Raw genomic sequence first — 21826 nt, forward strand, 5'->3', positions numbered from 1 at the left:
CACTCTGCCTTTACCAACTTCTTCTCTTGGCTCCTGTGAGAGGCACATCATTCTAATATACACAGGTTTTCACGCCTTCCCTTTTTGTGAAAGACCTGCAGGAGAGACAGAGACAGAGGGGGAGAGAGGGAGAGGGATGGGGACTGTTTATTCAGTCAGATGGTCTAACGTGTGTGGAATAGATTTGAGCTGAAGAGGAAGCTGTCTACACAACGGCAGTTGGCATCGGGGAGAGAGCGAATGATGCCGTATCCAAAATCGCTCCCTCGTTCACTCATTCACTTTATAGCGCGCGCGGTAAATTGAGATTTTTGGACTCTCGTGAATCATCATCATCACAGACTGCTGTCGCGTAATGGCGATGACACATCTATGAAGGGGGAGACATTGCATTGTAGATTTTCCTTGCAGCTCTGTGAGGCTGTACGTAAGCATATCAGCACTTTGAGCTAAATGCTAACATCAGCATCACAGTGACGATGCCAAGGTGATGATGTTAAGCAGGGAATGTATACCATGTTCACAGTCTTAGCTCCCTGTGTTGGCAGTAACATTTGCGTAACATTAGTGCGAAACACAAAGTGAAGTTGAGAATATTTAGTCATAAATCAAAGGACTGGATTTTTATTTTTGAACAGATGACCCTGCTAGAACAGTCAGAGGATCACCAATTCATCCAATATGGATGTATGGTCACAATTTGGTACCAATCTACGAAGTAGTGAGCGGGTGACCTTATGGCAAGTTGGGGAATCGCCATAGTACGATGGCCATGAAGTGTTGATCCAAAATGTCGATTTTAAAAACACAAGCACATTAAAGGAGAACTATTATGTTTTTTTATTTGCTAGAATGCTTTTATATTATATTACTTCTGTGTTTTATATACAGTATATGTTCTTGAAAGATCTTGAAAGTTAAAAAAGATCAAAGCCCGCACCAACAGAAGCTCCTCTCTCCCACAGAAAACACTGCTCCTGAAACGCCTCGATGGTAGTCCCGCCTTTAATTCTGTGACTTTGTGACATCAAACTACATCACAGAGTCACAAATTTGCATGATTTATGCCTAGCCTCAGAATTAATTAAGCACAGCTGCTCTGTTGTTGTTAATGGTGCTGGGTCAGGCATGTGTGAGCTGACCAATCAGAAGAGACTGGATATCTGGGACGAGGGCCTTAAAGAGACAGGAGCTAAAACAGAGCATTTCAGACAAAGGGGGAACACAGTGCTGCAGGACTGTACAGTATGAGAAAACTGATGTGTTTTTGAGCACTAAAGCATGTAAACCTATTCTAGTAACCCAAAATAAAATGATGAACCTGAAAATGAGCATTATATGTCTTTCTTTTTCAACACTTCACAGCCCCTGTACTAAAGTCATTAGTCATCTCTGGAGCCACAGTGTTAGCATGTGTGCTCGCTAACGCTTTTAAAGGATTTCCTTGTTGCAATTTAGACTATTCACCCATGGAAAATCATTTTTCCCAAGATGGCTGCATCCGTGTCTCCATGTCTCTCTTTTATACTCTATATTTCCTCTCAGCCTCCTCTCGCTTCACTGTCTCGTGCTGTTCACTGTCATTGTGAAAAGGTGTGTGTGACTCCACTAGTAGAGCGGAGCCCATTATCGTAAATAGGCCAATAAGTAACTTCACACAACGTGTCTCCAAAGCAAGCACACTCTATATGCAAAGCAGAGGCACACTGTTAAAGAAACTGGCGCCAAGTGATTATATTTGTAATTTAATTTCCTTGGTCACACAGTGATAAGCGAAGGGAGCGGCTACAGTTGGCCGGGGATGAATAGAGTGACGAGAATGGGACCACAGCTTCATTGTCTGGACTGAGATGTCCGAGACGACACCACTTACGAACAAGGGTACCGGCGGGGAGATACCGTACCTGCACAAGGGATTCACAAGTCTAAATTCAAAGGCAGAAAAACTATGTTAGTACCAGAAACAGCAGAGAGAGTTCAATACAAAAAACACCGGCTCTTTCAAATCGAACGGATGAATGTAAGTGCAGGAACACCAAGAAACTCTTTTTTCCCCCGATGCCAGCTCCCTCTTCCCTCTTCTGTCCGTCTCCTTTGCAGTGAGCTGTGCTGAACAAATGTAATCAGCGGGGTAGCCTGGGTGGGATGTCAGTCACAAAGAGCAACGGCTCATTGCAGATTCTACAGGCGAGATGAACTTCCCTTTCCCTGCAAGAAAGACGACTGAAGGACACGAGGTATACCGTCCCCGCATCCTCTCTCGGTCTCCCCTCCCTCTGCTTTTTCTGCAGACATCAAATTTTCTGACTTTTCTATTCTCAAAGAGTGTCCACTTATACTGATGACAATGCAGCAGACGGCACAATACTGCAGCGGTCACACTCTGATTCCGACTACATCAGAACATTTGGTGCTATAGAGAGCGATGGGGAGGAGGAGAGGTACAAAGTTCATCAAAATCTGACACCGCACACGGCTGTACAGAATTCAGGGACAGTGTGAAACTATTTTGTGACATCTCAAAATCCTCTCTCCCCCTTTGTTCTCGCCGCCTCTCATCTTTATGTCTGCTTCTCCCCTGCTGTCTTGTCTTTCTCCGTATTTCCTCAGTGTCTTCACTTTGAACCCAACAGCATTAACCTGTCAGGAAAGTTACAAATGTTCTGAGTTGAATTATGTAAACCAAGGAGAAATAAAACTGCAGAAAGCACGGAGTTCTCGCTTTATTTCATAATTCATCACGGTCCCAGATCGAGCCAAGTAAAAACTTGACTTATTAAGTAGTCCGGCACATTCTGGCTCAAAATCCTTCTGAAATATGCTTGAGAATATTAATCATTCTTTGTCTACCTCGCAAATAAAAATCAAACACACACACACACACACACATATATGCACACATGCACAGATTTCTTTTGTGTGTGTGTGATTTCATTACTCATCAAATAGGAGCAGTGGTGTCTCACACATTTCACCAGATTTCACTGCAGGAGGCAGAGCGATGGGTGTTACACCAGCACCACCAAAAGGAGAAGCGTGAAACAACAGTCCTTTTGCTCTTCTTCCTCCATTTCTTCGCCTCCAAAATACAAATTTACAGTGTTGAAAATCAGATTAAGGACGCTTTGCCTTGGCAGGCAGCATGTTTATTTATTTATCTCAGCGAACACAACCACATTCACACAGGAGAGAAGGAGAAACACACTTGATACTGGGGGGTGGCGTTGTGGCGCTGCAGCGTAATTAGTAGGACATGGCTGTATAATTGGTCTCTAATTGATATGAAGAGCTGTGGTTTAGCCCAGGTTGTGTTCTACACGTGCTGCCGGGCCGTGGGCAGGAAGCGCTGGCGGGCCCGCTTCAATCTCGGTGCCATCTTCTGATTGATGTCTCTGTAGCAAATGCCCTTCAACAATCAGTACCCACAATCTCTCTGTGTCCATCAGGCCACCTGTCTATCTGTGTGTAACATCTCCCACCATTCATCTGTCATTTCTTCCTTTTGTGCCTAAACGTCTCACTATCTCTTTATTTCCATCTCCACATTGATTTGGCCCGGCTCTCCCTCTGAAGGCATCCTCAACCTTTGGTCTGTTTCTCTCAGGGAAGGTGAAAGAGCAGCGTTTGTGGTGATAGGAGGTGAAAAATGGAGGGTTTGTTTATGAGACACTGGTACGCTTTCAGCGGTGCAGACGGCTCCTACAAGGGAGATAAAAGCAACTTCAGATGAAAAAGAATTCAGTTTTAAAGGTACTTGTATTTGAACAGGTAAGAGGGTTACCTGCTCTAACAATTAAGCAAATGAGGTTGGAAGAAATGAGAGTTTTACTGGGCCCGGCTGGACACATGTGGTCAACAACAGCGAATTCAAATGGAGCTGAAGTTTGTATGATGGTGAAGCTCTTTCGAACAATTCCGTTCATGGATCGCGTGCTGATGCAAGACGACCTTCAAGGACATTCCCCTCATTTACACAGCAATTAAGCACTACCCTGTTGGTAAATTGAAAAAGAGACAAAAATCCTCTGTGGATTTAATAACAAACTCATTACCAGGGCCCAACAGGGCGGAACTGCCTTTTAATTAGAGCAACACCTGATTAACGCCCAATTAACAGAGCCAGAGCCACTTAATTCTCCCCCACTTTGGCAGGTTGAGAGCATAAACATAAGCAGTCCAGCATCAGAGTGCTTCCTCTCCTCTCCTCCAGGGAATGTGTGAGAGAAAAGTAAATAACGACTTTGGGAGGCAGTCTGTTGCGTGGTGGTCCAAATGCTCTCCAGAGCTGGAAATGCATGAGCTCAGTGTTTCAAGAGGGAGACAGATGTAGGGCTGGCTGGAAAGAAATCTGCTTCACTACACATGCAAGTCCTGGTGGACTGATGATAACACTCTTTTACCTTCAAGACAGACGCACTGGCGAGGATGTAAACATAAAACTTTCATTTAGCTGTTGAAGCACAGCACACGATCAGAATACGCTAATCTTAGCTCAACATACTATACATGCAGCTCATTTAGGTTTCCATATGACTACTAATTGGCAGATAAATAAGGGATAATTGAAAAAGGGTATGATAATTTTGCTAATTATTACTCGGCATTAGCAAACAGGACATCTTTTATAAGAAAACAATGTAGTGTTGATGACTGAAATTACCTCTTTTGAATCGCTAACAGCAAGGACTAATAAATACCATGGGGAGTTTTATTTATTTATTTGTTTATTTTATAGGGACAGCGCAGGTTAATGAACATCGGTGTAAGAATACACAATGCAAATATGCATTAAGTGAGAATGCTAATTTACATTCATAGTCCCTGGGCACGTAACATAAGCAGTAGCATTACAAATAACAATGTACAGAAATTAACTAAATATACGAAACAACATGTCCATTAAACAGTGATCACAGCTCTGGTGTTCTTTGAGTCATTGTTTGAGATTAATTTGAATATGTAGGGCACTCCCTTATTGCAAGTGATAGGTCAGTCCAAACTTTACTTCCCTTCAAATTTGTGCATGTGTGGTGCACCTACAAGGCACCTCACAGCCCCCTCTAGCAGTGACCCTGGTGCTAATGCGACTGTCGGCCCTCAGTTTGATGAAGCGGGAGAAGCCTATGCAAAACTTACCATATCTAAAAAAAAATGTAATTCTCAAAGCTCAATAGATTGTTTTTGCGGTGTGTTACGATAATAAAATAACAGTTTTTCTTTATTTTTCAATCAAAAACTTTTATAGCTTTCTTGAAAAGTGATTCTATTGGTTTAAGGGTCAATCCACCTATGATTGACCAGGTAGTTTTTTACGTAGAATAACAGTTTTAAAATCATTTTAGGGCAGACAGTCGCAATAAAATCATTTTTTTATTTTATTTTATTTTCACTGGGACTTGTAACAGCGTGAATGGTTCCTGCACTATGTAACTTCAGTGACAGGATCACAGCGTTACATACATGTTTACTTTGTAGCGAGCACCAACAGTACATCACGTCTGACAAGTTGTTACAGACCTGGGATTAGTATTTACAACAGTGGTGTTACACTCAGAAACTGTGGGGGGCGCCAAATCACACAAAATGGCCATTTTGACATAATGTTGCTTTAATAAAAAATGAATAACAAAAGAAGGAAACAACATAGAAACACGTGTGCATTTGTCATTAGTAGTTGACAACAATCATTATGTCCTCGGCATATTGCAACACTTGTAGCTCAACTGTTTGCAAATTAAACATCTAAAAATAAAACATTCATCTACACCTCAGCACTAACTGAACCATTCAGTTAAAAGGACTACTTGGATATTTTGTGACAGTGTTTTGTTTACAAAAAAAAAAGCACCGGCCTGGACAAAACTTTGTGAGATACATTACTTTGTTCACAAATTTCTACACATCACTTAGTTCTCACTAGTGCTGTTGGCCCTTAGTGTTTTCATATTTCACTTCCAGTCAATACTGACAATACACTGCAGAGTGAGTGGCACCATCAGCTCTTCAGGAAGCTGGAGCCTTCTGTCACACTGACTTCCAGGCTTCAGGATCCTTAATTCTTCCGGCTTAACACTTTACTCCAAACACAGTGAATCAATACACAGTCTGGTTGTATGGATCTGTAAAGCAGCAAGGGATTGCTGGTTCCTCGTTGAGCCTGTGCGCATTAATGTGTAGCGTACACATTCACATTCATTGTCTCTGTCTTTTTCTTTCTTATGCGCTTCACTCAAGGTGCTGACACAAACCTCTGTGGATACATGTCGCTCGGGCTGTAAGCAACGTGATAACTGTCGCTGAAAGAGCGTTTAGCGGTCTTGAGTTGAGAGGAAATCCGCCAAGACTCCACGGCCTTTTCTAAGTCTGGTAGGATGTCTGGTACAACAGCTTGTTCAGCTATGAAGACTATCATCTCCACGACCAACAGCAGGAACCACCCTATCGCCCCGAACCAATAGGAGGAGCCAAGGCTGGAGAGGTCCTGGCTGATTTCCTCCCGGTGCTGATAAGTGAAAAGAGACCAGCTGAGGAGGAAGAAGAAACCTGTAGAGAGAAAAGAAAAGAAAAACGAGTCAAATCAAGTATCATTGCAAGGAAAAGAACAAAGTCATTAAGGTCAATTATTAAATGCCTGGAGCTATAGAAAAGAGTTTGTATGATAATGAACTGCAATTCCACAGAAAGTAAAAAGTCTCTTTAGAAACTGCTGCCCAGCAGGGTATGTAAATGAGTAGTACATAAAAGAATCTCTGGAGGTGTGGGTCTGACATGAACTACACAAACCAAAAGGCTATTTGGAGGTTAATTAGAAATAAGGCAGTTTTGTTTTTCATGATACTGCTTTACTTGTTATGAATATATTATTTTAAACACCAACCAGGCCAATTATTAATAAAGTGGAACATGAAAACATGGTGTTAGTACATATTTTGAGTATTGCAGTGGCGTTACCTGTCGAGGCCATGGTGAGCAACAGCAGAGTGGTGGGGTAGAGCGCCTGTCCTGCCATGAGGAGGGAACGAGTGTTGGAGTAGGAGCGCACCGTCTGTGATGTCCAGCAGAGGGCAAACACCAGGCACAGAGCACCGGTGCTGACAGCCATCAGGAAGGAGAGAACCGCAAATACCCGCTCTGCTTCCAAGGCTGGAAGACATAAAGCAGCACAAAATACCATATGAGAAAGATAACTCAAACTGACACTCAGCATGGTGAAGTGAAACGTGTTGAGGTGACGTCATGCTCCTGTGGATGCCCTCACAACAAGTCCCTGCCTACACCTGAAACCAGCAGAGTAACACCGAGAGTTCATGTACTTTTTAGGGTAATTTTCTGGCACATGGAGCTAATCTTAGACAAGGCTGTACGACATTTATTGTAAAAAGTGTGTTTATACAATTACAAATACGTCATTGCCAGTTGGTTTGAGTAGCAACAGTCAAACAGCAGTTTAACTGACATTTTTACACCCACGGTCCATTTTATCTCTTATCTGTGACCAAGCAAATATTGACAGTCTGTTATACCCTTGTTCATTTGTGGTTCGTTAATTTAGATTTTTTCTGTATGAACTGCTCACCATGCTGGCTATTATGCTAGCTGTCTGTGTTACCCAAAACATCATACAACTACATACAGCTACAACGGTTGAATTAATAACTTGTGGGCTAAATTTAGTGTATTTTACTCTTTTACTTTGACTTTTATGGACTCAATGTGTCTGTGACCAAGCAAATATTGACAAAAGTATTTTACGCCCCAAAAACCCTCGAAGGTATACGAAAGTTCATTTGTTATTAGTAAATGTGGTTTTGCTGTATTGACTGCTAACCGAGCTGGCTATTAAACTAGCTGTCTGAAGTTAATATGTTGCTAAAACATCAAACAACTAGCTAACGGTTGAATTAACAGCTATTCTGACCTTTGTTGACTCACTGTGTTTATTACATTAATCACTATGTTGAACTTCCTATGAGGAACATAATGTTATCAGCTCTTCACGTCATACTTTTCTTCCAAGCAATTCATTTTTAAAAATACCATTTCTGTGGGTAACTTTGTTGTTTTTTTGATTTGTTTTATTTTCTGCTAATTTATTTAAGAATCTGTTGTTGAATTTGTTGTCAAATAGGATTCTGTGTTTGTAGTTTGACACTGGCTTCCAATAAAAAAACTCAAAGGAAAGCAGTGAGTGAGAGCAGAGATCCAACACTAGATTAGATTCACTCTGAAAGTCTTTGCATGGAAAAACATCAGTGGAATACAGCAAACTGACGGGGTTACACAGTTAACGATGACAAGAAATGTATCTGACAAAAACCAGGTTTTTCAGCCAGTTAAGATTCCAGCACATTTGCCTTCAGCTAAGTGTGGGCGCTTCAGCAGATACGAAGAATGCACTTCTCAGGTCCAGGAGCAGGCTCCAACTTGTTTACTACTTCTTGAGAAGCTCATCTGAAACCCGGAATATTTCCACATTTCTCCACCTGATGTTTTTCCCCTCCAGAGATTCAGAGGTGTAAACAAGTCTCCCTCAGGCTGATCTCTAGCAGAACCACTGCCCTATCGATATACAGCAAAGACATGTTTATGCCTCATCCATTTTTACTGGACATGTTACGCTGTGTGTCAGTCAACCCTTTAACCTAACCGTGAGCGAAAAAGCTTTAGACTGATGATTTGTGAACTGCAGAGAAATGTCAAAAAGGGGGAATGCAGTTTGTTGCTCACCATTGAAGACACCTTTCTGGGTTGTCTGGTCACTGTTAGTGTTATTCCACTGTGTCCAGAGTCCCCTATCCTTCAGCCAGAACGGTGTCCATACTGCGTAGGACACACACAGGCAGCCTGCCAACCCCACACAGGACTGAGAAAACCTGAAGCGACTGATGGAGTCCCCCAGCTCCAGCAACTTCATATTTGTAGCACCACTGTGAAAGAGAGAGGCAGAACATTGAGTAACAGAAGGACAATCTGTCTCAAAATTAAGCTCATCTTCATTTAAATCAGATTTAATTAAAGCACTGTCTTACCTGTGTTGTTGAAAAGAGCAGAGAGGTGTCCTGAACCAGGCTGTGAAGTTAGTCTGTGCACAGAGTACAGGAGCGACTTATGTTTGCTGTTGTACAACTCCTACTGTACAAACACTTTCAACACCCGGACACATTATGACTTGTACCGCTCACGACCACAAGCCCTCACTCGCAGATCAAACCGTTGTTACTCCGCCTCTGCTGCAATGGAAACTCCCCCAGCCGGAGGCCAAATTTCCCCGTGAATTCTCCACGGTGACCCACCAACTCACACTGTAGAGAAAGTGAAAGTGCCATTCAATATTTGAGGAAGCAGAAGTTAGTGTAACTTCTATGCAGAAAGGATTGAAGAATTACCTGACAATAAAAGGAAGTTACAAAGTGTAAAAATCCCTTGATATTTACTCAGTAAGAGCACAATTCCCCCTTTGACATTTGTTGATATCAAATGCAGAAACTGTGTGGGGGGTGTCGGACAGTCATTACTCATGACATAGCATTTAAGGAAATCCCACTCTCACTACATCACAGGGGGGCATAACCTCCGATGCCGTTCCCCTTCGTCACACAACCACCTCCCCCTTAACTTTCCTGTGCCGCAACGGAAAAAGCGTTCACAGCCCACCCAACAGCACGTTGTTGTTTACTGAATGCCCCACTTAGATGCCTACAGAGCGTGTTTCAGATAAGATTTCTTAAAATAAATAACTTAAATACAAGATAAGTCAGATACGGACATAATAATTCATTCATTTATTCACAGATCATTAAAGGAAAAGTACAATACATTCTCATAAAATAACGTGTGTAAGACCAAATAATAAACAATTTCGATTAAGAGACCAAAAACACTTAAGAATAGAGCATGGCTGATTTTTGGTTGATTTACATTTGGCAATCACGTAGAATTTCAGTTAATAAACAAAACTTTAGAGTCGGGATCACAAGAAAAGCAAGGCCGTCTCACTTAGCAGCTTAAAAATAAGGCCTCAAGATGCAGAGAGAATATCACTGTCCTGTTCCTCCATCCTGGCCTCGCCTGCGTTACTTTTTCTTCTTCTTCTCTCCTCTTTAGCACACTCTCGGCTCATGTTTGCTCTTCACTCAGAAAACAGGCATCAGATTAGACCTTGTGTAAGGTATTTGTGTGTCAAGCTCTTCACCACAAACGCAAGGATGCTTGAAGTGCTGCCTCTTGAAATTTGGCATCTCCAGTTGCGCCTGTTTATCCTAAGCTTACTTTCTGGCTCTCTGCAGCAGTGCCTTGAATACATCAAGAATCTCCGGGTCCTCTCCGGCAGACAGCTCTGGAGTGTTTTTCTCCAGCCAATCAGAGGAGTGGATCTGGTGCCTGAGAGTCCCAATCAGAGAGCCCAGACCCTCTGCAGGCTTCGATGCTTGGCAGTCCAGCAACACAAACTCCTCGGTGGCCAGCGAGCCTGTGTCGGGAACAGGGCTATCATTCTCCTTCAGCTGGTCGGATGACTTGCTCTGGGGTGATGATGTTGAATTGACAATCGCAGCGTTGTCTGAATCTGCACTGTCCTCTTTCACTGACTTTTTGCTCTCCTTACTGGCCTCTTTGATAGAATCAGCACTGGTGCTTTTTCTTTCAATTTCTTTCAAAGCCTCCCTAATTCGCTTCAGGCCTGAAATAACAAAACACATTAAAAGAACAAGTCAGTAACTATTATCCAATCAATAACTAGTTTGAGGCACAAAGCGGGAGAACACAAACCATTTACTGATAAATGTAATGACAGATATAATCTAGTCAATGTCTAAAAGATGGGAATAATGGGGAACAACACAACACAACACACTAATTGGAAAGTTGAAAAGTAGACATTTACTTTTCAACACAAAACAAAATAGATATTTGAGTTATTTCATCATCTATTTCAGGCACTGATTGTCACCAATGAGTCGATATCTGGCCCAACAATGACAAAGGAGTTGTTTTGTAGTAATCCTTAAAAGGTGTTTTAGAGTTTGTAATTTCCTGGAATGATGTAAAAAGAAAAGGTAGATGACTCATCCTGCACTCGGGGGCATGAACTTATTTTGCGTCCAACTAAACGCTTACTCATTTTCTTATGAGTGTTTCTGGGGGCCGCGTGAAGTGATGACGCATTATCATCATCCGGTGGCGGCATTTGGGAATTTGAGATGCAGCCAATTGTTTATTGTTTTCTCTTCTGTTACTTTTATGAATTGAAACGAAATGTCAGTGACATACAAAGTAACGCTTCAGATAAAAAGAGACAGGTTGCCTTGCCTGCGGGTATTGGGAATGGGTCAATAGGCGATTTTTAGCCCATTTTTAGCCCATTTTTAGCGATCAAACCTATTTAGACCCACTAATTTTGGCGGATAAGCGTCAGCTGATTCAAACACACAACTGTATTACTTTATTCAGTGATTTGCGTGATACTGGATCCTATTATATAAAGAACATATTCTCTGGTTTTCCCTCTGATGTTGTGCGGCTGATCTGTGTCAACTCTTGGGGTTTTACAGAGATTCCTGAATCTAAATCTTGCTAGAGAAACTGTTAACTGCTGCTAACTGTAGCTTCTGTTAGCTCGGTTAGCCGTGCAGCTAGTGGCGCTTTAGCTGACTCAGACCTGGGAAAACAACCTCCTCTGTGCTGTATTTCCTGTCAACAAACTGGTCTCAGAGGCTCGGTTCATTCCCAGTACAGCAGTTTTGAGCTTCAGCTAATAGGACCGCTAGCTGCAATGTGGTGGGGGAGGGATTTAACACAGCCTGACCTAGTTGAAGGTGGGATTGTTGGACTGCGAAGACCATGCGGAACCAGCCCGGTGTGGAGCAGGAGAAGGCTTGACCGCAGCTCAAAACCACCTTGTGTCTGAGGAAACACCGCCACATAGACAGCTCCTCCTCAAACGAAGACTCTCTGAGGTACTACCGAAATGGAGAGACAGTGGTGACGGATCAAGTCTACAGCAACATTTTCAAGAGGTTATTTGCATTTGAATTAGCTATAGACAAGTGAGAACTGAAATATCAGCCCCAACACCTTGTTACCTTTCTGAGGTCAGCCCAGACATAAAGTGCAGCAGGCCTGTCCAGGTGGGGGACGCCCATACCCCGCAGCTCTCCTGTCAGGTAACTGTGAGCAGCTTTCAGTCTGCATCGGTTCTCAGGGAAAAAATCCTTGTTGATCCAATCTAGAGCATGACAGCGAGAAGTGACAATAGGTAAGTGAAAATTAAATCTTACAAGTCTTTGTGCAGCATGACGTGCAGCAGAAGCCCCATGCTGAGCTCCTGTCATATCAAAGGAAGCTGAAAAGAGCGATGATGTCTCCCGACAGCAGAAAAACATTGTTGAAAAGCTCCCATTCAAGCTAATTTGCATTTACGAATTTCAACTCAACCAAACAAACTGCTTGCTTTGTGCAGAAGGAAAGTTGATTGTATAAGTGTGATATTTTCCAAGTACATTGGGTGTGCAAAAGCATGTGACTCGTGGATCAATACCTCTGTCCTGAAGTAGTCGTGCTACCTGGTGCTGGGTGGTTCCAGAGATACCGTGGAAGGGACCTAGCTTGGCCAAAGCCTCCACAAGGTCTTTGTTGTCAGTATACAGAGTGCCTATTCTGATTCCTGCCATGGCAAAGTCCTAGAAATGACAAGAAACAGTGTGAAAACAAGACCTAATGAAAAAAAAGTGACATTTTACTGTACTGTCAGAGGGGATATAAAAAGTCTCAGCCTCGCACTCTCATAGAGCTCAGCACAGTACGTACCTTGCTCATCCCCCACATCACATGTGTCCTCTGTGGGTCGGGCAAACTGAAATAAGAGCACATCATCAGCAGTTAAGAGGCTGTCTTCAGCCGCAATTGTTATGATTAAGGGTCCGACAAAGTAATCATGTGGAGGTTAGGTTCACGCAGTACCTGTCTACACTGAGGACACTGTGAAAGGTGACTGATTCATCAAACACCGTCAGCATGTACACTTCATCCACGATGGCATGGAGCTCATTTCTAAAGGAGGAAGCGAAGGAAGAGAAAGATAACATGAATATAGAAAGTGCAGCATTAACAAACCTTTGTTTTATACTGCTAATGATTGTTAATGACAAAACAAATGCGACATAAAAGTAAAATGGTTCCCTCAACGTCCTGCGTGAGTGTAAAAGCACAGTGGTTTATGGTTACAACAGCCCAGCGCCTGCACCGGTGTGTGGAGGGAATTACTCTGGCAACATCATTTAGAAAACAATAGATGGTGCAGGAGACTCCTTGGCACATGGCTGCACTTGACAATATGCTGATGGTTGGGAGAGGTGATAAAACTCCATCAAGAGCGCTTGATATTCCACACACGGGACAAAGCTCTTGGCTGTAAAATAAGAGTTCACACTAGGAACAGTATGCGGTGACTTGTGCTTAAAGGAGCCACACAGCTGCAAACCGGGAGGATTACAGTGCTAGACAGCAGGGTGAGATAATAGATGGGAAAAAACACACCTTTTGGCAAACTCCAAGAATGCTATCATCTCCTTCGGGGTGTAGATCTCAGCCAGAGGGTTATGGGGGTTCACCAGTATAACAGCTCGGATGATCAACCCCTAAAAGAGACAGCCAGCTTCTAAGTAAATGTTAAGTGATATTTAGTATCTCACAGTCTTTATAGAGATAAAGCTGAAAAACATATCACTAGGGCATCCAAGGTGTTTAGTATCTGAAGTAAGAACCTTGCCAGAGCATTTTTTTTTTGAGTGGTTCAATCCTTCGGATAAATACTTAAAGTGAAACTCTCGCCAAAAAGCAACCGAGGCTTTATTTATGATTGGGTATGAGTCAAACCTTCACGTACAAGCACACTCATGACCAAAGAGGCACTTTTAAGATTTACCGTAGTTTCGTTTTGGGGCAAGCTCATTTTGAACGGGAGTACATAGGGCATACCACGACGGCATCAAAATGTCTATTTTTAGACCACTAAGAAGGCTCCACACATCATGAAACTTTACTGGTAGCATCACCAGGGTCTCTACTCATGACACGAGCAGTAAGAACATTGTTTGTGTACACAAAGTGTGTAAAAAAGACGGTTTTGAACTACTTACGCTTAGCTACTGGGACTCCGGCGCGCCGCCGCCATTCCAGGCAAAAAGTGTCGATCTCCGAGTGCGGCCATCATGACGGAGAGTAACGGTGGGACGCTCTGTAATATGTGGCTCCCTTGTCAACATGGACGTCAGTGTTGCTTTTGACTAACGACAGAACAACGAATTATCCGCGAATTCATCTGGAAATAAGCCCGAGGAGCGTCCCACCGTTATTCTCCGTCATGATGGCCGCACTCGGAGATCGACACTTTTTGCCTGGAATGGCGGCGGCGCGCCGGAGTCCCAGTAGCTAAGCGTAAGTAGTTCAAAACCGTCTTTTTCACACACTTTGTGTACACAAACAATGTTCTTACTGCTCGTGTCATGAGTAGAGACCCTGGTGATGCTACCAGTAAAGTTTCATGATGTGTGGAGCCTTCTTAGTGGTCTAAAAATAGACATTTTGATGCCGTCGTGGTATGCCCTATGTACTCCCGTTCAAAATGAGCTTGCCCCAAAACGAAACTACGGTAAATCTTAAAAGTGCCTCTTTGGTCATGAGTGTGCTTGTACGTGAAGGTTTGACTCATACCCAATCATAAATAAAGCCTCGGTTGCTTTTTGGCGAGAGTTTCACTTCAAGAAAAAGTGCCGTCATGAATTACCTCTTGCTTGGCTCTTTTCAGACCTTCTTCTAGTTTCTCTACAGTGAGGTGGAAGGGTCGACCGTCCTTGCTGTCGGCCTATAAATAAAGAATATTCAGAGGAAAAACACATCAATACTTGAAGGTGAATGCAATGTGCACAAAAATGTGAGTTCTATTTAGTGTATACAATAACCAAAGTCAACTACTGAAAAATCATTTCAAACACAAACACACAGAAAGCGCTGCAAGTAAATCAGCCTTCGCGTTCCTACCTCACAGTCGAGAGGAACGTGAAAGAGTTTGACCTCGCTGTACAGATCTAGATCCTCAGTGATCACACCGTAGAAAGGCGTAGGAATGAGAATGGCATCTGTAACATGAAAAACACGATGATATATGGCATCTAAATACAAACCCATACAGCATCTCCTCATAAATTGTCACTATGAAGGACTCCTTGTGCACAAATGCATACAAACCTACCATCAATTTATTCCGACCAGTCTTAAATGACCCACATAAGCTACTTTTCATATATATGTGATATATGTATATATATGTATATATATATGTTCATTTTCAATTATTTTCTATTCTAGATTTGCAAGGCATAGCTGCACACAAGTTGGTTGTAAATACAGTACATGAATCCAGGCTGCTTTAAGCCAGTCCCTGAGTAATACAAATGCACCACATTGCTTATAATGAGACTTAGTTTGCAGTAGCACTAAAGAATAAGCAATTTATGTAGCTGCATGAACACATTTGGAAAAAGGGTAACTCTGAATGATTATGTTGCAATTTACAAATTCTCTCTTATGCTTAAACAATGATCATTTTTAATAGAAAACAGGCACAAAAAATAAAAACAGATTTCCTGTTATTGTACAAACCCTTGTATTCATACAGTTAAGATATAAATGTATTGCGTGTGTATGCCAATGCATTCTGAGCCTACCTTTGGGGTCACAAATGACTGCTGCGATACATGAGAAGAGGGAACCGCAGCCGTTCATCACCACAACCTGAACAAACACACACACACACACACACATCCACTGTGTTATGAAATAGCCTAATCAGGGCACAGGGGGAGGCCTGATAAATGCGCTACCAATTCATCCACCTACTAAAACAGCCATTCATTTCATCTGCAAATTAAGTTGCTTACCCTAAAAGAGCAACAGTATGTTAGTTCAAATGCAGCATTTGGCATCTTCATAATCATTAGGAGTTAATCAAATAAATTACTCGAATGCACCGCCTTCATTTTTGATAATGAATGGCTGTAATCCAGAGAGTCTTCTGCAGCAGCTGTATGAGACGTTTAAAAAATGGCTTATTGGCTAATGATTGCATAATTTGCAGGACATCTGTATCGGTGGAAGGGGAACCTTATTTACACATATCATAGAAATACAAAGAAGACGTATGTATTGTTGTGGAAACTGTATTTGAAGTATTTACTAATTAAGGTAGCACGCTCACAATATGACTTTGTAATGTTGGCTGGTGTAAAGATACACAATACACAGACGTCTTTGACATTACGTCAAAACTCAAATTTCTTTACATTTTGTTGATAATTTAAGTTAATATTCAAATTTTTTAAAACCTAAATTCTTACATATTGCCCCTTTAATAGATTAATGCATTGGTAGAATTGTATTTTATGTAGATGTGATATAATTAGTAGTGTAAACTCATGGACATTAAATATATCTTTTACCTTTTGTATGGTATGTTGTGCGTAGACAAAGTGCCCGTTAATATAGTCATAATATAAATGTTGTAAATAACAATATTTCTAGGGGTGTAACGATATATCAGTACAGATCGATATATCGATATGAGTGGTTGTGTGTGGTAACATTTCCACCTCTGCTATTTATATGCTTTCCACAATCTCTTAGGTTTTACCATATAACAAGGTAGAAATAATATTCTCACCCGCTCCATATACATTATTAAGTATATTACATTATAAAGTCTATTCAAATGCCTGTACTTATCTCGCACAGCCAGAGCAATTATCTTCACTCACATTGTCGGCTTTCAGTGGGTTTGGAGAACAGCAGTAGTGCGTCAGGAACTTTGCAACCTCCTCTCTCAGGCTGAAAGAGAGCACAGCGGAAAAGGTTGTGGGAGGGTTAATGTTTACTTTGAAAGGTCTAACTTTCACCGTGAGCCACTTGACAAACGTGCTTCTCACTCCAAATGAAAATAAAGGTAGACTTTAATCTCTTACAACGTGTGTCCCCTCCAGTCTGAATACTGCAACAAAGACGGGTCAATAAGCAGCATGTCGGGGTTGGTCAGCTGTAGCAGGGAGGAAAATGAAATTCATTTGTGAATGCAGGCAGAATAATTAAGAATAATGTTTTGTGGCAAACAAATATTACAGTACATTACACTCTACGGCGTTATATCATTACTACCGGGATGTGCTTGCATTAATCTTACCCGTTTATGAAGAAGATCATAGCATAGTTTGTTCTCACTGGTACCCATGTTGATTATTCCCTGGGAGACAGAAATAAAGGGAAACCTTATAAATACCCATTCTAGTGTCTGATAGCTGTGTACTTAATATGTGACATAAACTCACACCAGGGTTATCTGTGTCGTGGTATTTGTCTGCTCCATATTGGGCAAAGCCCTCCTGGAGAATGCCTTGCTGCTGTCGGATGCTGTTACCACGGTTGGACAGGTACACGCTCGGGCCGGGAGTTTCTGCACATCCCACTGTTGCCAAAACATCCCGAGACCTTTCACAGGGCTTGGCGGATGTGGGCAGAGTTGACTTTATCGGCTCTTGAGTGGAGACGGCCTGTGCTGCGGGAGCTTCTGAGGGCGGGTGAGATAAAGATGATGAGAGGGAGGGTGCGGCTGTGGTCATCAGTGAAGCTGACAGATGAGCTGGGGGTGAGAAGGAGGGGTCGGTCGGCTGTGTCTCAGCAGTCGGGGCACGCTGTCTGACCGCAACCAACGCCCCCGTGAGCATGCGGAACAGGCGGAGCTCGTGCTGGCGCTCCTGTTCTGCCCTCCTCTCCTCCCGCTGCTCCCTGCGCTCCTCGGCCTGAAACTCTCTCTCCATCCGCGCCTCCTCCAGAGAGAGCAGGCGCTCCTCTGCGGACTGCTGCCAGTTCAGGAAGCTGGCCAGGGCTTTATCCAGGCGCCCCTGACTGCCACCCCCGTAGCAAGATGATGTTTTGCCACCCCGGCGACGCTTCTTCTGTCTCACAAAGGTTGGGGGATGAAAGCCATCCTTCCTGGGTTGCTCAGGTGCATCGTGCAGCATGGGACCACCAACAGCCTGGGCGGCACCTGTGGCAGAGCTGGCAATGTTCAGGTCACTAAAACCTGGGGATATAAAATATAAGAATATTAACATTACAACTATCAATACTTTCTAACTGATAATGATAGTCATAGTAATAATAATAGTGATAGAATTTGGGATTGTAAACCTGAAGGTGAGATTCTTGCATTTGATGAGCTCTCTCCTCTAACCAGAGGGTCCTCAGGCCCCAGCAGAGACTGTCCATCAGTCTCCTGGTCATCTCCAGACCCATAATACATCTCGGGGGGTGCAACACCTGAGTTCAGCATGCTCTCATCCACATCTTCACATTTGATATCCAGTTGCTCTCCTGCTTTTGGTGGCTGACCAAACAGAAACCCTCCTGAAGACAGAGGACCAAAGGAGCCTGGTGGGACCCCTTGCACGTACGGTTCGGACCCACTCGGGCTCTGAAACACCTGTTGAGCTATGACAGCTCCGCCCAGGGAGGAGTAGGTGATGGCAGGTCGGTTCGCCAGCACCCTGTCCATCACATCATAGAACTTCCAAGACCTCATTTTGTAGTTGTCCTTGATGCGACGGTACTCCAGCTTCATCTTCTTGATCTTCTCCCTGCACTGGTCGCCGGTGCGGTAGATGCCCTTCTCCCGCAGGATGTGGGCTATGCGGTCAAACACGCGTTGGTTGCGCAGCGAGCTCTCCAGTTCAATCTGGACCGACTCGTCCGACCACAGCTGGAGCAGCTCCACTATCTCCGGGTCGGTCCAGTTGCTGCCTCGCTCGTGCCTCCTGCCGCGAAAGTCCATCCTTTAAGTTACAGGACGTGTTCTGCAACGACACAGGGGGTGCGGGAGAAACGTTAGCAGCCCGACTCTGCCATCCTAACTTCGGGAACACAGAGAAACGAAGGGGCTCAGAGCTGCTCACATGTACACACTTTATGTAAACAGTAAATATATGGACGCTATTTGCACACTTGTGTTCTCTCACCGTGAATCAACAGTGCAGCTCTTCGGAGACAGATTGTTGTGGAGCTGTCACACAGATGCGTGATCCACGTCGATCGACACATGTCACGGCTGGTTAACCCGGTTCGGACTGATTTGGAACGGCAAAGCTTTGTCCAGCCCGGTGCTAAGACATATAAATCATTCTTTAACAGCACATTTGTCACAACTTGGCGAGATGGTGAGTAGACACGTACAAAAGCATCTACATCCGGGTTGACGGCACATGCGTGCTGTCCTTATTCCGGGATAACTTTGGTCCGTGTTAACAAGGGGGAGCTGCAGAAAGCGGGCTGGCTTTCACTCATACCAGGCTGTAACGGGGTAGACACAACCATGCGAGTCAGAGTCAGACTAAGCGCTCTGTGTTATGGCCCCCTCTACCGTACGGTACGCTGTTTCATCCACGGGTGTAAGTTCATGGGACGTCCACAAGATGGCGGCCACACACAGCGGTACAACTCAGCCCGTTGGAAAGCAAGGGTGCTAGTTTTGTCAACAGGCCTCTCCCGGAAATGACTTCGATAGGCTCAAATAACGATTACAGCGATTTAAATAACACAAACATTCTTTCTATTATAAAAATATTGTCTCTTACTGTTATAAAAGAATTAATAGTGATTTTTTCAGTATAGATAATCTCTTTGCATAGATGTACACTTTTTTACTGTCATACATCATGGATTTACACGTTTATACAATGCAACAAATTAATTTATTTCACATGCTAGTGGCAGTTAGCCTCTAACGTCGGATAATAAGTAAATAAACGTGACTTTACTTGATGTCATTCCTGCTCCGAGCCCCAGAAATAAGGTGAGCCGCCCCTTCCAACGACCGCGGTGTGACTAATCGAGTGTACGCGACAGTCCAGCCGGCTCTGAACGTGACGTATTTCCTGGAGAAAAGGATTTGTGGCAGTTTGTTGTTGCCACCTCCGTCCAGCACTGAACCGTTATATTGTGTTGGCATGCAGCCCTTTTATTCTCCCCTTTGTCTATCCCCGTGTTTACTTTGCGTGTGTGAATTATTGCCACCATATTTTAGTCGGCAAGTAAGCCGCGAGAAGTAACGAAAAAACCGTGGGGAGAGAGCGTTAAAGGCACCTTTGGGTGCGACGGGTGAAGTTAGCTGGCAAAATATAACCATGGTGGTGGCAAGTTGGTTGCGGATGACGAGCGAGACGGGATAGTTGAAATTCAGCGCTTTTGGAGGAGAATGGGTGTGTGCGGATAGCATTATTGTTATTATTCATCCCCGGGAGTAAGTAGCGGACGTATGGCGTCAGATTAGATGTAAAGTTGAAAGTCAAGCCGCAGGAGAAAAAGGGGGGAGTCTCCGCCCGGAGGGAGAGGGAAGAGGATGAGGAAGAGGGCAGCGCCTCGCTTCTTGTTGGCATCTTAGTTTGTGTAAAAAAAGCCACGAGTTAGATGTGTTTCAAAGCAGGGAGGGGAGCCGTGGCAGAGTGGGTGGGAACAATGGGAGGATTCGCTGAAAGCATGACGGCTATTTCAGCATAAAGTCTTCTTGCCTGCGCTGCCGACAAGCTCTCACCAGTCCTCCCAGTCAGGTAAAATCCATCCTCCAGTCTGGACAGCAGGCTTTCTTCATCATCCCGCCCAGGTGGACCTCTTCTGTGGAAGGAAGACATGACTTAGCCCGGCAGTTTGACCGGCCTTGGTCACCTCTTCTCTGAAGTTTATTCTTGGTAAGATGACTCCATGTTTGTTGTTTTGTTTACACAGTTATTTTCTGCAGCTTGTCTCATTTGACTGTGTTGATTCAGACCCATGCTCTGCTCTGCTCTCTCCTATCCGCTCTGTTTTCTCTTTCACCCACACTCCTACATTTTCTCGCTCTCTTACTTATTCACCCCGAAGCCCTACCAGACTAAAACCCTCATTAAGGTCCTTTTATCTGTGTACGGTGGGAATTGCTGTAATACATTTCAGCTAATTCTGCCTCACAGGCCAGGCAGAAATTCTTCAGACCTCTTCACACTGGCCTCACATTCTTGATGTGTGCCTATTTTAGGGAAAGCAAAGTGTGCTCAGACTGAACCAACAAGATGAAAAACTAAACTTAAAGTGATCTAACTCCGCCTGTGTTGTCCTCTGGGCTCTGTTGTTATCTTATACCTCTAGTGCAACTCCCGCTGGGATCACAACATGGGAGGAAGTCAAGGTCACCAGCTATTGAGTCAAGGCTCCAAGCTTCCTCCTCAGTCAGATTACATCACCTCACCACATCAAAGATAACCATATATAACTAATCTTTTGTGTCTTTGTGAGGTCCAAATCTTATCCGGGCCATTAAAGAGATCAAGGCTATTAAGAGTCCTGTGTTGTGTTTACGTATCCAGAGGAAGTCTGACTAAGTGAGTCACATACACACGCTACCTCCTTTCCAGCTCTGTTGAGTCCTCATCAGTACTGGGCTCAACAATACAGGTAATCCTTGAGCTCACACATTTTATCAGAAGCATAAAGCAGGAATGCAGTGGAGGAGAGAGAACTACGAACACAAACTTGTCAACAGTATAACTCATCTATAAACTAGGGCAGAGAGTGTTGTGGATGAGAGCAAGTTTGACACGGGGAACAATGCCAAGATTCAGATGGCTGTGAAAAATTGGGTTGGATGTCTCTGTGGGACATTACTTACAGAATTGATTCTTTCTCCCGGACACATTGCAGCTGCCCTGGACAACATTTTATCACACTTTTCCATCTCCGCAGCTCATAGACAGTG

The 21826-nt window shown here is 43.5% G+C and overlaps 3 protein-coding genes across 6 annotated transcripts in view; 1 reads left to right on the top strand and 2 right to left on the bottom strand.

Moving 5' to 3' along the window:
* Positions 1-4703: 4703 nt before the first annotated feature.
* Positions 4704-9681, bottom strand: LOC311264217 (uncharacterized protein). The gene is made up of 4 exons (XM_084364914.1): positions 9030-9681; positions 8728-8927; positions 6952-7143; positions 4704-6543 (listed from the first exon to the last, which is right to left on the bottom strand). The coding sequence occupies exons 2-4, from the start codon at positions 8912-8914 to the stop codon at positions 6230-6232; spliced, it is 693 nt and encodes a 230-aa protein (XP_084221040.1). The 5' UTR covers positions 8915-8927; positions 9030-9681; the 3' UTR covers positions 4704-6229.
* An 86-nt stretch (positions 9682-9767) lies between these two features.
* accs (1-aminocyclopropane-1-carboxylate synthase homolog (Arabidopsis)(non-functional)) lies at positions 9768-19641 on the bottom strand. Of its 3 annotated transcripts, none has more exons than XM_084364911.1 (16): positions 19059-19641; positions 18235-18896; positions 17373-18127; positions 17228-17287; positions 17013-17083; positions 16809-16878; positions 15723-15789; positions 15037-15134; positions 14783-14860; positions 13534-13634; positions 12958-13047; positions 12805-12850; positions 12536-12677; positions 12081-12223; positions 11804-11957; positions 9768-10678 (listed from the first exon to the last, which is right to left on the bottom strand). In XM_084364911.1, the coding sequence occupies exons 2-16, from the start codon at positions 18872-18874 to the stop codon at positions 10266-10268; spliced, it is 2928 nt and encodes a 975-aa protein (XP_084221037.1). In that variant the 5' UTR covers positions 18875-18896; positions 19059-19641; the 3' UTR covers positions 9768-10265. The 3 variants fall into 3 exon arrangements, with proteins under 3 accessions (XP_084221037.1, XP_084221038.1, XP_084221039.1); XM_084364912.1 differs by having other exon boundaries at positions 18235-18949; XM_084364913.1 differs by having other exon boundaries at positions 18235-18953.
* A 212-nt stretch (positions 19642-19853) lies between these two features.
* Positions 19854-21826, top strand: part of furinb (furin (paired basic amino acid cleaving enzyme) b) — an 84636-nt gene continuing 82663 nt past the window's right edge. Inside the window, exon 1 of one of the 2 annotated variants that reach the window (XM_084365045.1) lies at positions 19854-20783. The gene's annotated coding sequence lies outside the window, so the exon portion shown is untranslated. The remainder of the gene's footprint in view (positions 20784-21826) is intronic. The other variant, XM_084365046.1, reaches the window with a different exon arrangement.

The sequence above is a fragment of the Pagrus pagrus genome, assembly GCF_965226575.1.
Source record: "Pagrus pagrus genome assembly, chromosome: 10".
Lineage (NCBI taxonomy): Eukaryota > Metazoa > Chordata > Actinopteri > Spariformes > Sparidae > Pagrus > Pagrus pagrus.

Coding starts and splice junctions, on each gene's coding strand:
- LOC311264217 (XM_084364914.1), bottom strand. CDS start 8,914: ATGAAGTTGCTGGAGCTGGGGGACTCCATCAGTCGCTTCAGGTTTTCT. Junction 7,144..8,727: donor CCAGAAAGGTGTCTTCAATG/GTGAGCAACAAA, acceptor TATGTCTTCCAG/CCTTGGAAGCAGAGCGGGTA. Junction 6,544..6,951: donor GCTCACCATGGCCTCGACAG/GTAACGCCACTG, acceptor TTCTCTCTACAG/GTTTCTTCTTCCTCCTCAGC.
- accs (XM_084364911.1), bottom strand. CDS start 18,874: ATGGACTTTCGCGGCAGGAGGCACGAGCGAGGCAGCAACTGGACCGAC. Junction 16,879..17,012: donor GACTGGAGGGGACACACGTT/GTAAGAGATTAA, acceptor GCTCTCTTTCAG/CCTGAGAGAGGAGGTTGCAA. Junction 13,635..14,782: donor TGAAAAGAGCCAAGCAAGAG/GTAATTCATGAC, acceptor TGTCTCTTTTAG/GGGTTGATCATCCGAGCTGT.